The sequence below is a fragment of the Aspergillus fumigatus genome, chromosome 1, assembly GCF_000002655.1.
Source record: "Aspergillus fumigatus Af293 chromosome 1, whole genome shotgun sequence".
Classification (NCBI taxonomy): domain Eukaryota; kingdom Fungi; phylum Ascomycota; class Eurotiomycetes; order Eurotiales; family Aspergillaceae; genus Aspergillus; species Aspergillus fumigatus.
In genome coordinates, this window is record NC_007194.1 from 3996718 (window position 1) to 4011583 (window position 14866).

The 14866-nt window shown below is 49.6% G+C and overlaps 5 protein-coding genes across 5 annotated transcripts; 3 read left to right on the forward strand and 2 right to left on the reverse strand.

The window, feature by feature from the left end:
- Window positions 1-169: 169 nt before the first annotated feature.
- ssh4 (SSH4 family protein) lies at window positions 170-2907 on the reverse strand. The gene is made up of 3 exons (XM_747767.3): window positions 2079-2907; window positions 1716-2021; window positions 170-1618 (listed from the first exon to the last, which is right to left on the reverse strand). Exons 1-3 carry the CDS (start codon window positions 2530-2532, stop codon window positions 855-857), a joined length of 1524 nt encoding a protein of 507 aa, XP_752860.2. The 5' UTR covers window positions 2533-2907; the 3' UTR covers window positions 170-854.
- A 101-nt stretch (window positions 2908-3008) lies between these two features.
- On the forward strand, window positions 3009-5256 carry AFUA_1G14920 (aminopeptidase P family protein). Its single transcript, XM_077803973.1, has 2 exons — window positions 3009-3289; window positions 3415-5256. The coding sequence occupies exons 1-2, from the start codon at window positions 3193-3195 to the stop codon at window positions 4794-4796; spliced, it is 1479 nt and encodes a 492-aa protein (XP_077660142.1). The 5' UTR covers window positions 3009-3192; the 3' UTR covers window positions 4797-5256.
- Window positions 5257-6209: 953 nt separating this feature from the next.
- On the forward strand, window positions 6210-6647 carry AFUA_1G14930 (uncharacterized protein; the record flags this gene model as incomplete). Its single annotated transcript, XM_747769.1, has 2 exons — window positions 6210-6553; window positions 6617-6647. The coding sequence occupies 2 exons, from the start codon at window positions 6210-6212 to the stop codon at window positions 6645-6647; spliced, it is 375 nt and encodes a 124-aa protein (XP_752862.1).
- A 1279-nt stretch (window positions 6648-7926) lies between these two features.
- Window positions 7927-10362, forward strand: AFUA_1G14940 (J domain-containing protein; the record flags this gene model as incomplete). Its single annotated transcript, XM_747770.1, has 6 exons — window positions 7927-7956; window positions 8022-8106; window positions 8170-8396; window positions 8482-9136; window positions 9201-10139; window positions 10205-10362. 6 exons carry the CDS (start codon window positions 7927-7929, stop codon window positions 10360-10362), a joined length of 2094 nt encoding a protein of 697 aa, XP_752863.1.
- Window positions 10363-10566: 204 nt separating this feature from the next.
- On the reverse strand, window positions 10567-14822 carry AFUA_1G14945 (Zn(II)2Cys6 transcription factor domain-containing protein). Its single transcript, XM_001481681.2, has 6 exons — window positions 13947-14822; window positions 13074-13452; window positions 12142-13007; window positions 11968-12065; window positions 10651-11849; window positions 10567-10587 (listed from the first exon to the last, which is right to left on the reverse strand). The coding sequence occupies exons 3-5, from the start codon at window positions 12343-12345 to the stop codon at window positions 11141-11143; spliced, it is 1011 nt and encodes a 336-aa protein (XP_001481731.1). The 5' UTR covers window positions 12346-13007; window positions 13074-13452; window positions 13947-14822; the 3' UTR covers window positions 10567-10587; window positions 10651-11140.
- Between the last annotated feature and the right edge of the window lie 44 nt (window positions 14823-14866).

A 14866-nucleotide genomic window follows, 5' to 3' on the forward strand; every position in this document is an offset into this window, starting at 1 on the left:
CCATATCATCTCGACCGCCAATGTCCCACCCCAGCAGGCGGGCAGGTGGGATGGCCTCAATATCCAACGAGATGTTCTGGCTCGAAAGGGGCTCCCAGGAGAGCTGCAGGATATGGTGCTGGATTAACTTGAACCATATCCTCTCACTATTGAAGAGGCCCGCGAACTCAGGCTTAACCTCATGAGAGAGCGTGATTGTATCGGGAGGGAGCAGACTGAAAAGCTGGAGACCTGGAGGTTTTGATTCTCCCTAATCTATATGTCTATTCGATGTCATTCTAGTTGCTTGAAGACACGAGCTGGGGAGCTTGCCCCCATCAATTATCGTTGCGCAGTGGTCTCCGTTGACGGAGATGCGGCTGGAAGGAAAGTGTTATTGGGGCTTACTGGCATAAAGGCTGCTTGATAGCTTGCAAATCGATTAGCTTGACAGAGGGGCATCTGCTTCAGTTTGGAATATACTCCTGGGATTAGGCAGTCACATAGTAGATAGACTCCAGTATGGAAGCTTACGGATTCACGTTCAGCTCGCACAGAACGGGAAATACAACCAAGTCCTTGTGCTAGCCCTATGACTTAAGGCGGAAAAGCGAACCATAAACAGAGAACGACAGTATTTCCCATCCCTATACACGTAACTTCATATCATTGCCAGTAAAGCAAGGTGGCATAACCCATAGAAATCCAGTCATAGAATGATCCGCCCATTGAAACGCCAGACCGGGTCCGCTAAATTTGACAGTAAAACAGATGGCAAGGAAGTATACAGAATATATGAGGGTAAATAGACAGAGTGTTTTCCGAGGAAAGGGAATGATGCATCAGCATAGGCAAAACGATAGATAGTAACGCAATCAGTGATCGCCGTCCGGCCTCAAGGTATTGTCGGCTTGGTTGCCCACAGCAGCATCGTAACTCGGTATCGGAGGTGAGCTCTGATTTGGCAGGTCTCCTGTGATGTCACTACCTCTTCGACTGCCGTCCGGGCTCGAGTATTCGGGAGGCGGAACCTGATCAAGATCGGTTGGGTTCAATAAGGCAGTTTGTTCGTCAGCAATGGTGTTAGCATGACTTGATCCTTCACCAACGTCTTCGTGAGAGGGAATATGTGCAAGTGGTGCGAGGGAAATATCCGTTGGTGATCGGACCGGTCCGGGGCTACGAGAGGGCGGGATTCTGACGGTCGAGCTTGTCCTTGCATCCTGATAGACCCGCTGAGAGATCTGAGCAGCGCTCTCGCGACCGGATTCAAGGAGGATACTGCCCTGCTCGCTTCCATATGGCGGCGGAGGAGCCAGGCTGCCCGTCATGGGAGCCAGGCCCCATTTTTTGACGTTGGCTTCGATGAAAACAAATCCCATCTGGCCGAAGTTCACATGCACTGTGCAAGGACCATTGGCACCAACAGTAGGGAAGAAATTCTGTGTCTTAGCCCCATGGACCACATCCTCTAACTTCTTGCCGTTGCGAGTGAAGAAGATTGTGCCGGACCGTGGTCGGTACCCTACGCCAACCACATCGCCTTGTGCTAAAGCAGGGCCGTAGGGCGACGCGGAGAATGGCTGATTATATCGGCGGTGACCTGTTGATAAGTAGGCAACGGAAGTTTTATGGAAGCCTGTGAAGGGAGAAATTGTGTTAGCAACAGGAGCAGCAACAGGAGCAGCAACAGGAGTGCAGGAGAACTAGTGTTGAATATTCGGACATTGACATACCCGGTAGTCGAAATAGCGGATACGGTTTTGTGGTCATGCCGATGCTGATGAGAGTGCTTTCTGGCTTCTCGTAGATCTTCGCTTCCCAGTAATAGACGTCATTCTGCTTGGGAACTGGCAAGTTGGTCTGCACACTACATTCCGAATCATAGAATTCGATTTCCGTTCGGCCTTCGACAAAACAGTTGGCAATTTCCAACTCTGGTTGAAATTCCCATGCTGAGACACCCTTTTCCTGTATCGCAAGGAATTGAGACAACGAAATGTCGGTCTGCATCGACTCGGGTGGATTGGCCTCCACGAACGCTGGCAACCATCACAATTAGCATCAATACGTAGCGCGGTTGATAGTCTCAAACTCACACTTCGCTCTCATATATTCCGACCGCGCCATATCATCCATAACCTCCAAGGCCTCCGCCTCCTCGCGCGCAAACGCCTGCTCATCGTCAAATTCACCCGGTCGCCCAATGCGATCAAGAAAAATCCGGCCACGTCGGGTGTATTTGAAGAAGAAAAAGATAGCGAGAACGAGGACAGCGACGGTCGCAGAGCCAAAAGCAGACAGGACGCCGATCAAAATACCCTTGCCGGTCGAACCGGATGAGTTGCCACTGACGCCAACCAGGCCGCCATCGTTGTGCGACGTTAAAGACAACAGGACATGTTCGACATTTTGGGCGATGACATCTGCGTCTGTAGACGGGAGAGGAGTCGAGCTTGATAGGAACGATGTCGGGTTCCTTATCACGGAAGTGGTGAGAGTCGAGGGAGCGCCGAAGATAGCACCAGGCCCCGATGCCTCAGATCCCCGCATCGTTCATTGACCGTCCGGGCAGAGTCGACTGGCTTCGATACTTATGATGTTCCGATAAAGAAGACAGAACTAATTACAGAGGATGATTAGACACGCAAAACGGGTGAAAGAGAAGATGGGACGAGAGGAAGGAAATGGAGAAAGTGTTGGAAGAGAGATGAAAGTCCAAGTCGAATGAGAGAGAACGAGAGAGCGCCCAGCTGGGGCGTCATTTGGAGTCTGTATGTAAGTTACGAGCAAGGCCAGTCAATCAACAGAATGCCGCTTCCGGCAGACAAGATGCATTCGGAGTATAGGCAGCAAATCACCCAAATCAGATAGTTCTCCTCACTAATTTATCTCTTCATACTATTGGTTGAGCTCAAATTGTTCTTGCCTTTGACTAGAAAAATGCAGGGTCCTCCGAGCAGGGATGGACTGTCGTATGCATGTGATCGGTAACTTACGGTAAGTACAATACCTCCTAGTAAATAGGCGGCGCTATTGATGGATAGACCTCTCATGCCCAAGAGAGTCTCCTTCATTGCATCCTCAATGCTAGCCCTTGATCGTCACGGCTCCTTGCCTTCCTGTTTCTTTCGCGGCCTAAAACACTCACTACCTTTTGACACCTTCTGAGACCTTTGGCTCCCTTTCGTCCTTCTGTTAGCTACCAAGAAGATGCGTGGCTCTGGACGGTCAGATATTGTTATCAGTGCTGTTGATGCCCTTGATATCTGCATTACCCTGGCCAGAAATGACTGCGATAAATATCCAGGTTCGTAGGGTACTCAATCTCCTGGATTCTATCCCTCTTTCTTCCCCTTCAGAGCGTGTTTCTCAGGGCTTGGGTCTGTCCCAGTCCAAGACTCAAAACGCAGGGCTGACAGCCTCGCGGCGCAGCAAAACAACATGCTCGCAGAGTGGCTGCGAAGCTCGGTGTCTCGTCTGGTCTAATTTACCTTGTTGGTCAGCCTACAATTAATTGGGGAGATTCAGATCAGCCGCGTCCGTTCCGACAAAGGCGATACTTCTACTACCTTAGCGGGGTTGAAGAGGCGGACTGCTATCTGACGTATGATATCAAGAATGATCTCTTGACGCTTTATGTGCCCGATTTCGACTTGCACCGGGCCATATGGATGGGACCGACTTTGACAGTGAAAGAAGCTCGAGAACGGTACGATGTCGATCAAGTGCGGTACCATGCATCTCTCAAGGGTGACATCCAGCGATGGGCGGATAACTACAACAAGACGAGTCTCTTATATATTCTTCATGATACCCAGAAGCCCCAGGTGCTGTCAAATGAACTTCGCTTAGATGACGAATTGCTGTTACCAGCCATGGATGCAGCTCGGGGCATCAAAGATGAGCATGAGATTCGGATGATTCGAGAAGCGAACAGAGTATCTGCTCTGGCCCACCGCAAGGTGCTCGAAAATGTTCTCCGAATGTCGACAGAGGCAGAGATCGAAGGTCTTTTTCTAGACACCTGCATCTCCCATGGAGCGAAAAACCAAGCATATGAGATCATCGCTGGGTCAGGGGAGAATGCGGCCGTTCTTCATTATGTGAAGAATAATGAACCGCTTCAAGGAAGACAGCTGGTCTGTCTGGACGCAGGTGCCGAGTGGAACTGCTACGCCAGTGACGTAACCCGGACCTTTCCCCTGGCCGCTGACTGGCCCACAGCGCGGGCCAGGGACATTTACCAGCTGGTAGAAGAGATGCAAGAGGAATGCATCAAGCGTATACAGAAAGGTGTGCGATTTCTAGACCTACAGGTCCTGGCACACGTGATTGCAATTGAAGGGTTGATGCGACTAGGCATCCTCAAGGGCGGCTCGGTAGAAGAAATCCGCGAGTCCGGGGCATCGACCGTCTTTTTCCCGCACGGATTGGGCCATCACGTCGGACTCGAAGTACATGACGTGTCTGCGAAACGGCTCACAGCTGTTGAGGGGGACAAGGAATACTACAGCTCGATATTGGTACCGTCTATGAGCCATTGTCCCTGTACACTTTCCGCACCATTATTGGAGGAAGGTATGGTGGTTACAGTCGAGCCCGGCATCTACTTTTCCCGGCTGGCTCTGGCGAATGCACGGAAGCTGGCCTTTGCAAAGTATATAAACTTTGACGAGGCCGAGAAATACATTCCAATTGGTGGTGTGCGCATTGAGGACGATATTTTGGTGACCAGCTCTGGGCACGAAAACCTGACTACAGCTCCCAAAGGGGAAGAAATGCTAGAGATCATCCGTCGGGGGATCGACAGTTAGCCCGGCTTTCTAATTTCAACTTTGATGAAGGGTGGGTTGCTGGGTCATGGATAGACACATTTTCGTTGTCATCGTGGTTTCATCATTGTCGAAACAGCACATGAGGGCCTAGAACCAGCCTTCTGGGACTGGGGACCTAATACCCTTTGAAATGGGTGCTTACTGATGGAATGGGTCTGGGATAGCATGAAATACTCTGTACAGAAGTTTCCAACCAGCCCTTGTTTCACTACTCACAGATGAACAAATCAATCATGACGGGAGGTTCGGCTAGGATGAGAAATCATGTAATATCCCTCGCAATGATATAACCTTTCATCAAAAATAGTCGGACCATACGGCATGATCACATTTGCCACTCTGATTGGCATTAGTATTGAGAATTGGCGAAATTGGACATGGCATTATTTGGCGCATTTGGTAGCGGAGTTTTTTTTTTGTCTTGCTCCGACTTTCCGGATTATCCCTTTTTTTTCTGTCGGAGTCATACCACCTTTTTTAGTAAAGGGGGAGGAAAAATGTGATTTATCATTAAAACATAAAGAAATTTTCTGTGGATTGGATGAGGTCATGAATCACCAAGCTTCTTGTTTCCGACTGTCTGTTGAACATGAGAGAATCCTTGCTGAGCTCTCTCCCTCTTAATCTTTCAGACACGGCAAAGCTATTCAACTATAACTAGAATCTACAGTCGGACAGAACCGGGCAGACTGATTTTTCATCATTCCTGGCATCGGATCGTTAATGGCTGGTAGTTGAAATCTCACAGAATCGAGCAATATTCTTAGAATATGACTCCATAGTTAGGCATCATCTACACAGTATACCGTCGACGATTCGGGATGCTTCGCGCCATTCTCCGTGCTGATTAGTCCATCTGTCATCATAAATTTTCACATTAGGTACTCCTGCTTTACAACCTTCTAGACTTTGCTTAGTGGATCTTCGTCAAGGTGGATCCGATTTTCGGGACGATGAGTTTTCACTCCGGCAGCCATGCAGACTTAGAGGAGGATGGCGTATCCTCATCGGCCTATCCCTGACGTGATCTCAGATGGATTACCAGATTGGGCCATAGTGAGTCACACCACAGCACCAGCTCATCGTCAGAGCTATGCCTACCTTGGCTTTATATACCCTGTGCGTCTTTTGTATATCATATTGGATCTTCCGATCTTCTGTTTTCTTTTCTCTTGCTTTCTTCACCTCATCTCATCCTTCCCAGGGGTGATGGTCACTCCCCTCTTGCTGATTCTTTAAAAGTTGTTTACTCCTTCTCTTTTATATCCAACCTGCCTATACATCTACTACAACCCACATCAACAGGAGAGGAGTTCAAAAAGTGAAACGAAAAAAACTCTACTTCCTTCGTCCTTCATTTTGAACATCGTCCTCGCTATTTCCCTCTCGAGAATGGGACAGAGACATAACAGACGTCGAACACGCCAAAGATGTCGGAACCGCAGCTCCAGAGTTAACTCATCCGATTCTTCTCCACCCTCTACGAATTTCTTTGGCTCCAACGTTCCCTCTACATACTGTGTGAGCAAGTCCAGGGCCGCCTGCAGTTCACTGGACCGCTTCCCGATTCCCTTCGCCCAGACCTGGCATCATGGGTATTTGGGAGGGCAGGTGCGTGAGCGCAAGTCGCTGCTGGAGGCAGAGCAGTATCGTCTTTTTGGAGGTGAGCCGGGTGATGATGTAGACCTCTGCTATCGCATGCTGGAGTACTTCGGTGGTCTCGATTATATCGACCCGTGAGTTATCCTCCTTGGCAGGCTTCCCGTTCCCGAATTCATCCTGACTCTTTTGCCTCATAGGCCGCACTCCTTGAAGCTGCTACCTGGGTGACGTCGAAACGAATCCGCCGGCCTCGTATCGCTGGTTTCGATTTTCTGTTCTCATCCGGGCTTTGCGACGGAGAAGCAAAAAGCAAAAAGCAAACATAAAATTCCGATTCGATGAACGATCAACCCCTATCGAACACCACGATCAGGACACAACACACAATACAAGCGCCTACCTCGTTCCCAGCTGGCGAGGACACCAGTTTACATGGATCCCCCCAAGTCATGACTTGCAGCAATGATGATGCCCGTTGACCTGTCTCTTCCTTGGGAGTACAGCCGATCACACGGGTATCGGATTGGTCTACCAAACACTTGGCCATGTGAATCCTGGTCCAGAATATTCCCACGCGATGTGGCAATGCTCATATCGAGAGAACCAGATGACCTGCAAGGCTGGCTTGTTTTCGCGGGTTGAATTCGCGTCCAACCTTTGAGATGGTTGTTGATGCTTGAGTTCTCCGTAAACAAGCTTGCCGCGGATGGTCACATTTATTATCTCCACCGACAAACAGTTCGCGAATCGCAAGTTGACTGCAGTTTACACTGCACCCAACAGCGTGTGGGATATTCCTGTCACGTCAGTTTTTGAGAGGGCAACGCGGTTATCCTCCTCCACAGATTGAATATTGGAGGACTAGGTCCTGCATCATAGTGCAATTGCACAGGACAACCTAGGTTATCGAGGCTTGTTAGGCAGAAATAGAGGTCAGGACTGAGTCGTCCATCGAGTAAAGACAACTGCGATGACAGTATGTCAGTATGTTCATGAATGATAGAGCCAAGTACTCTCTGCACAACAGAACATAATAGAAAATAAGACCACGTGGATTTTTTTTTCCCCTCTTAAATCTCATGTCTTGACAGAAAGGCATTTTTTCAATCACGGTGTCAGCATCGTTATCATCATTGGAGTTGGGGCTGTAAGGGTTCGATGATGAATATACGGAGTACAGCCATGCGTTTGAAGCGTCCATCTAAGCCGTATGAGGAAGGCGGTGTTCAATACGCTCCCCCGTAAAGGACACGGTCAATCACAAGTTGACCCATCGTTATGATATGGTGACTGGGTTGCTACATACTGGACAGCATTTTCCTTTGTCCTTTCCACTCCTTTGTTACATTTCTAGGAGATCATGCTTCTGAAGGTGAAATTTTGACTTGTTTTGACGACAGATTTTATCTTCCATGAGAGATATCTCTCATAGCTTGCCTTCTCTTTGCTAGCTCTAATACCCCAGCATCACTGAGGACAACCGCGTCCGCAGTGGAATACCCTCGCCATGTCTACAGATTACAACTATGATGAACAGGTAGATACTTCTGCCTCAAACACATGCTTCTGATCTTTTCTGTCTGATACTAATCATCTGTTTAGGGACAATTTTTCCCGTTCTTTATCCTGACTCTTACGGGCCTCGTCACCCTCCCTCTCACATACAACCTTCTCAAGCCGAGCAAGGGTGAGTCGCAGAAGTGGCCTGGAAACATAATTAGAGTCATCGATGACTGACTGTTGTATTCAGAGCTCGAGAATACCGCCCCCCGGATACAGTCAGATTACAAGCCAGAACATGGCGATCTCATCGAAGCACAGAAGCGCAAACGCCTGCGCAAGGAACGCCGTATCAAGCGCATCGTGACCGTCATTGCAGGCTATGCTATCATGGCATGGATGGCCTATCTCATTGTCGTCACTGCGCGAACCGCGCCCAAGATCTGGGATCCATACGAAATTCTGGGTATCTCAAGGGTATGAAATAAGTTCCAACCCGGTATACTGATGTTTCGCAGGAGCGAATGGTGCGAATGATCGCTAACTGGCTTCCCTTCTCTAGAGCGCGGACGAAAAAGCCATCTCCAGACACTACAAACGTCTTTCTCTCATTTACCATCCCGACAAAATCCGCCCTGATCCCTCTAAGAATGAGACCATCGAGACCCTCAACGAGCGCTTCGTTGAGCTGACCAAAGCCTACAAAGCTCTGACAGATGAAGAAGTACGGAATAACTACATTCAATACGGCCACCCCGATGGCAAGCAGAGTTTCAGCATCGGTATTGCTCTCCCCAAGCTCATCGTTTCAGAAGGAAATGGGAAATACGTCCTGTTGGTCTACGGAGCTCTGCTCGGCGTCCTGTTGCCTTATATAGTTGGAAAGTGGTGGTATGGATCTCAGCGCTACACCAAGGAGAAAGTTTTAGTCGCAAGCGCCGGCAACATCTTCCGGGAATACAAGGAAGACATCACCGATGGCGGTATCATCAATGCGCTGTCCGCGGGCGTTGAGTTTAAGGACATGCTGAAGGGCCCTCGCGCGGAAGCTGGACTTGCGAAACTCGAGAAGAAGGTCTTGGCTGAAGGTTCGATACTGGTACCCGAGACTCGGAAGACTCTGTCACAGATGGACGATTCCACTCGGCGAAAGGCGCTCGCATTACTGTGGGCTTATTTGGGCAGGATTGACTTGGAGGATGCTACGCTGAATGGAGGTAAGATATGGCCTTTCTGCGTGTCTGAAAACCAGTCCGCTAACGAATACTTGTTTCTTTGCAGAGAAATACGAGGCAGCTCCAATTGCCCTCTCTCTGAACGAAGCATTTATAGCCATTTCCCTCGCCTTTGGTAACCTTCATCCTATTCTCGGCTCCTTCCGCACATCACAGCATCTAATTCAAGCTGTTGCTCCGGGCTCGTCGCCATTGCTGCAACTGCCATACTTCAACAACCAAGTCGTCAAGGCTATTGAAGGCGCAGATGCCAAGGATCATTACACCGTGCAGAAGTTCATGAGTTTGCCCGAAGACAAGCGGCGCAGTCTGACTGTTGGTGCTGGTCTCCTGTCCGAGAAGCAGTATTCAACAGCCGTGTCCGTCGCCAAGCAACTACCCGTCCTTGAAGTCTCCAGGGCCTTCTTTAAGGTGATGGGGGAGAAGGTCATTACCCCAAGCAGTCTGGTGCAACTAGTTGTGAAAGCCCGATTCATTCCCCCAGGTTCCACCAACATCCCTGAAGTGAACCCCGCCGAACTGGAAGACGTTGACCCAGATGAGGACGACCTCGATGCTCTCATGGGCCGAAAGCCCCCCAAGAACAGACCTACCAGGACTGTCAACGGCCAACAGGTCGAGAACAAGATTGAGATTATTCAACCCCCTCTCGCTCACGCACCCTACCTGGCTCGCGACCACTCTCCTCGCTGGCACATTTTCCTGGCCGATGCCAAGCAGGGCAAGATGGCCGTTCCTCCATTCACCTTCACCACCTTCGACCAGCCCCTGTTCGACGAGGCAGGAAAGCCAACCTTCAACGTTCAGACACTCAAGATGCAGTTCCAGGCTCCTCCTCAGGTAGGAGACTTTTCTTTTGTCATGCACATGATGTGTGACAGCTATTTGGGTCTCGACACAAAGCTGGACATCACGCTACATGTCGACGATCCAGCCAAGGCGGCTGCTCTCGAGGAAGAAGACGACATCAGCGAGCCTGATGAAGGTATGTTCTATTGCATTCTTTTCCTGTATTGGCAAGTCAAATCACTAATCAAATCTCGATGATAGATTCTATTGCTGGCCAAATGCAAGCTTTGAAAACCGGCCAACCACCCAGGAAGAAGGCACGGAAGCCCTCAGATGAGTCTAGCGAGGAGGAGAGTGATACGGATGGCGATGCGGGAGATACCAGCGACACGAACACAGAAACTGACGTTGAGGATTAAGGGAGCCTTGTTCTGATCGTCCAGAAGGGACATTCAAGTGCAATAAAAGCGGAGAACCACCAATGATATCGGTGCAGGAATGATACACTCAGTCAATATAAGCCTCGGATTGCGTCCATGTTGCCTCAATTTGGCCATGTAGCGTCTTTGTTTCTTTTTCTTTTTTTTTTATATCTATCCCCGCAATATGCTCGTCAATGGTTTGTCCGCTCCTGGAGTTATTTCCTGTATTGTACATGTTAGATTTTTATTTGCATCTAGTCTGGGAGTCGAATCAAACTTTCTCACACTTCATATGCTGTTTGTTAGTTCTCAAGGCGTCAATCGGAACTTTGACGTTGAAGGCCGAACATATTCAGCCAACAATACAGCCGCCCCGCAGAAAGTAACATCCCGGACCAGGATGGGATGGCCAGTGTATGGATGTAATCCTTTCGTAAGACATATCTCAGAGCAAAAGCGGTGATATGATACTCAGCAGGCGGATCCTCAGCCTGAAATACTCCCTGCCGAAGTAGACAAAAACGAACTCCATTTGGATATCTGATGATGGTATCTCAGGGCCTTAAAAAACTAAGCGATAACGACGGCATAGGCCACGCATAACGATGAGCACCGCGGGATGGGCATGAGGACACGAAGAAAAGAATGAGGAGGGCAGGCCAAGGATGTCAAGGCCATCTAGTGATGGTGGAGAACAAAGCCGGATAGATCAGACAGAAGAGGATCGGAAGGTCAGGGGAAATACTTGGCTTCCCATGACCCGGAACAGAACGTGCTAATCGTGTGGGTAGGACCAGTCTGGAACAAGAGGCGGGTGAATAGGCTGCTGCTCTTGCAGGTGGACATTGAAGCCTCCAAGCATATTAACAGACATCTCGGTAGCGGTCGCAGGTTGTTGAAAACCAGGCCCGGCAGTCACGCAGGAGCCAAGCGACTCTTTGGCATCCGCGTTACAAGTATCTAGATAGTAAAGGTATGGATGGTTATGGCCGAGCACAGTTGCCGCTGTGCTCAGACATGCAGTATCACCAGCGAGATCGTCAGTCCGAGATGGCGGCAGCCCAGCAAAATCCTGGTTCAGATAGCTATGATAATGTTCTGAGCGGACAGTCTGGATTGAAGGGAAGTTCCACTTCCATCCAGTCCCTACAGGGGAGAGGTCGACGGGACTGCAGTTGCTGGACGAGGGCTCGGGCGGAGTAGCTGGTTCTGGAGAGGGATCTGTCGTTGCGCTGCATTCAGCCGAGGTGGACAGCAAGCGCAGATACTGTAGATCTTCCGAGTCCTCGTTGCTGTCTTCAGGGTTCTCCTCAGCTTGTTTGATCAGTCCCAAACGATCCAAGATAGCGTGCGTCAGGGGGTATCCATCAGAAGCTTCGGGAAGAGGTTCTCCGGGGAATCCCTCCTTGTTCAGAGAAAGTTTGTAGAGTTTCTGTAACGCCTTGACAACTAGTGAGTGATGCGATTCGAGCATCTCAACGAATCTGTTGCGGGCCGATAAACTTGTCAGTCTGAGTTTCCTTAGGAATCCACCAACGTTGAGAGAAGGCAAAGCAATAAGCACGAGAGAAACGCATGGAGAAGCAGTTAAAATAGTCTCACCCTCTGGAGTAGACTTTCGTCTGCGTGGCCTTCCTCTCTCGGAAGAGGCAGGGATGGTTATGCGCTGAGCAGCGGTTGCATGGCTGCTTTCCATCACACTATTGCAGGTCAGCATGATTTGAGCGTTCTAAATTCAGCAGAAACATCGTTCCCAGTGTCTTGTGTGGCACCAACCTTGGTTTTCTTGACCCTGCAACGATCGCAAGCTTTCAGGACATGCTTTCGCTTGACTCGAAAGAGTCGCTGTTCCGGCTTCTCTTCACCTGACCCGGACCGAGGATCCGACTGTGACAATGAGGCTAACGCTGCGAGATCACAGAACGCATTTGGATAGCCCGGTATGTGCGACTTAGGGCAAAGTTTCGGTTGCCGTGACATTTGGCTGATCGCAACTGCTGAAGAACTACCGTGCGGTTTGAACCAAGCAATGGAACGTCTGTCGCTTTGGCAAGACAGTGAGCTCAATTGCTACTCCTGACTAATCACTAAAACAGTATTAGAGACGGTGAAGGGAAAGGTGGGGCATCTGAGTGCGACAAACGGCGACATCAAAGGAGAGCGAGGGAGGCTGAGAGCGCCCGCAGCCATTATACATATTGAGACAATGTCCGACAGAAGAAATGTACGAATGTATTAGGCCCCGCATACGAGTCCCCCACCCTGATGTACACCGCATGGATGTCGCTGATGACGTGGAAACGATCAATCATGATGTTGACCGGCACGAGTCGCTCGACGTCCCTAACAGCGCTGTGGCTGTGTTAGGTACATACACCAGGGGCCATCATGACGGCAGCTGGCCGCCTAGCCTTGTGTTCGTTAAACTCGCTGCCAGTCTGATATCCTGGTAAAATTCATCCGTCATAACGAGCCAAAGACGATCCGAGCCGTCATCGCAAAAGGGGCAGTAAACATAGCATTGCGAGTCGGCACTGGCCGGATAAAACCCTTGTCATTTGGGCAGCGAAGCGCAGACGGCCAGGGTCAGGATCACCATCTGACCATTTTGCGGCGAAATGTCAGCTACAGGTAGAAAGAACCTGCCTGTTTGCATAAGTGACAATCCTCATCTGCTTCCCTTCAGCTTTCCCAGCAGTGACACATACCTTGGGGTAATATTGCTCCAAAAAAAAATTGAGTCAGTCACACCAGAGAGCTCGTGTGGCAGGAGCAAAGGTCCATTCGAGACGGTGAGGCATTATAGACGCCTATCGGTGATTTTAACCACTGTCATTGGTGAAATGGCCGGCCAGCGCAGTTCCCCAATTGTCATCGTCACACCTTGTCCATCGGCATGTATGCAGTCAATGGGCGCGTGCCTTCGTCTGAGTTCAGCACCATGCTAAGGAGGTATAGTAGCTAATCCAACGTTATCCAATCTTCCTGGCATGGTTTTGCCTGTAGCCAATGTCGAAGCCTGCATGAAGTTGGGCGGATAGTTCCCATCGTTGGACAAAGTTCTGTGAGCCGTGCCGCGAGATTGCACTAGCGAGATACTTGTAAGCGGGACATCCATACCCCCAACGATGTCAGCTAGGACAGACGGTATTGGGTTTGGCGAATTAAGTGCATAGACAATAACCAGGACCAGGCAGTGACATTTCTCACTGTTGTGTGATAAGTAAATGTGCCAGGAGGGACGACGGACAACAATTACATCACATGACGGCAAAATCGAGTCAAACAGACGGTGATAACTGGTAGAAAAAGCTACCTGATGAAAAACAAATATAAAATGAAGCAGAATCAGGGATTGTCCCAGTGATGACAAAAATTGATGTGCATGAGCAGCCTCAGCCGATCAAGCCCTGATTCGACTGAAAAAGTGCAGAGGGGCGGGGCGGCATGCTAAGGCCGTATATCACTCTGTATTGCATGGGCTTGTTAGGAAAGTACCGTGCATCGCAGCGACTGACACGTCTGAAATACTATCAAATGCTCCTGATGATAGGGAAATTGACAAGGCGGCATAAACACACCTTGCTCGATGCCCAGATGATCTTGCTGTTCAGTAAATCGCCCGTGCAGGGTTGATGAAAGCAAATCTAACACAGACCATTCAGAACCGGCAGTGAGAGAAATCGGCTGAAGCAGCAGGACTCTGTAGATGGTTTTCGGGTCTGATCTCACCCGGTTCTTACCCCTCTCTTAAGACGGATGATTAAGGTCAGGGGAGATACAGCAGGAGTATTCCATATGTAGTGTACGCATTGCCCAACTCAATTTTCCCTTCACTACAAGCAACAGCGTGTATGCGATGGCCTTACCTAAGACCATTCGAGATCCATAGAAGAAGAGTTTCCCACATTGGGACGCACGGGGAGAAGACATGGGGTTGTATGTTGCAGTAGTTTCGCCTTCCTGCAGCTTTCACACTCGTACCTCCAAGAATGAGGTCAAAGAGCGAAGGTTGCCGATGAGAACCCCTCATTTAGAATTTCAGTTCAGAATGTATAATAATGGCACCTGCAGTACTCGTATGGTTGCCAGATGACACTTGAGTATTGCAAAGATCCAATCACCAGAATATTGTCCTGGCGATGTGGCGCTGCTGTCAAGTCGAGAAACGGCCATCAGGAGTCCACGACAGGTTCCCCCAGCCGTGCTACATCAGTTGGCCTTTGTAGGATATACCTCTGCCTTGGGGTTGAAGTTCATTACGCGCCCAGACAAGCCAATGATGAGACTTAATGCCGACCTAGGATGAAGATGTGGATTAGATAGAACGAGGTGAGGCTGAGGATGAGAATGAAAATTAGTGAGGAGTGGGGGTTGATGGAGCCGAGTTGAAAGAGTGGTGATGCCTGAATATGGCAGGCCCCACCCACATTGTCAACAGCAGCAGGAGCGACCACTACGACAACAACTAGGTATCTGCAGCCTGTTCCTTACAAAGTAT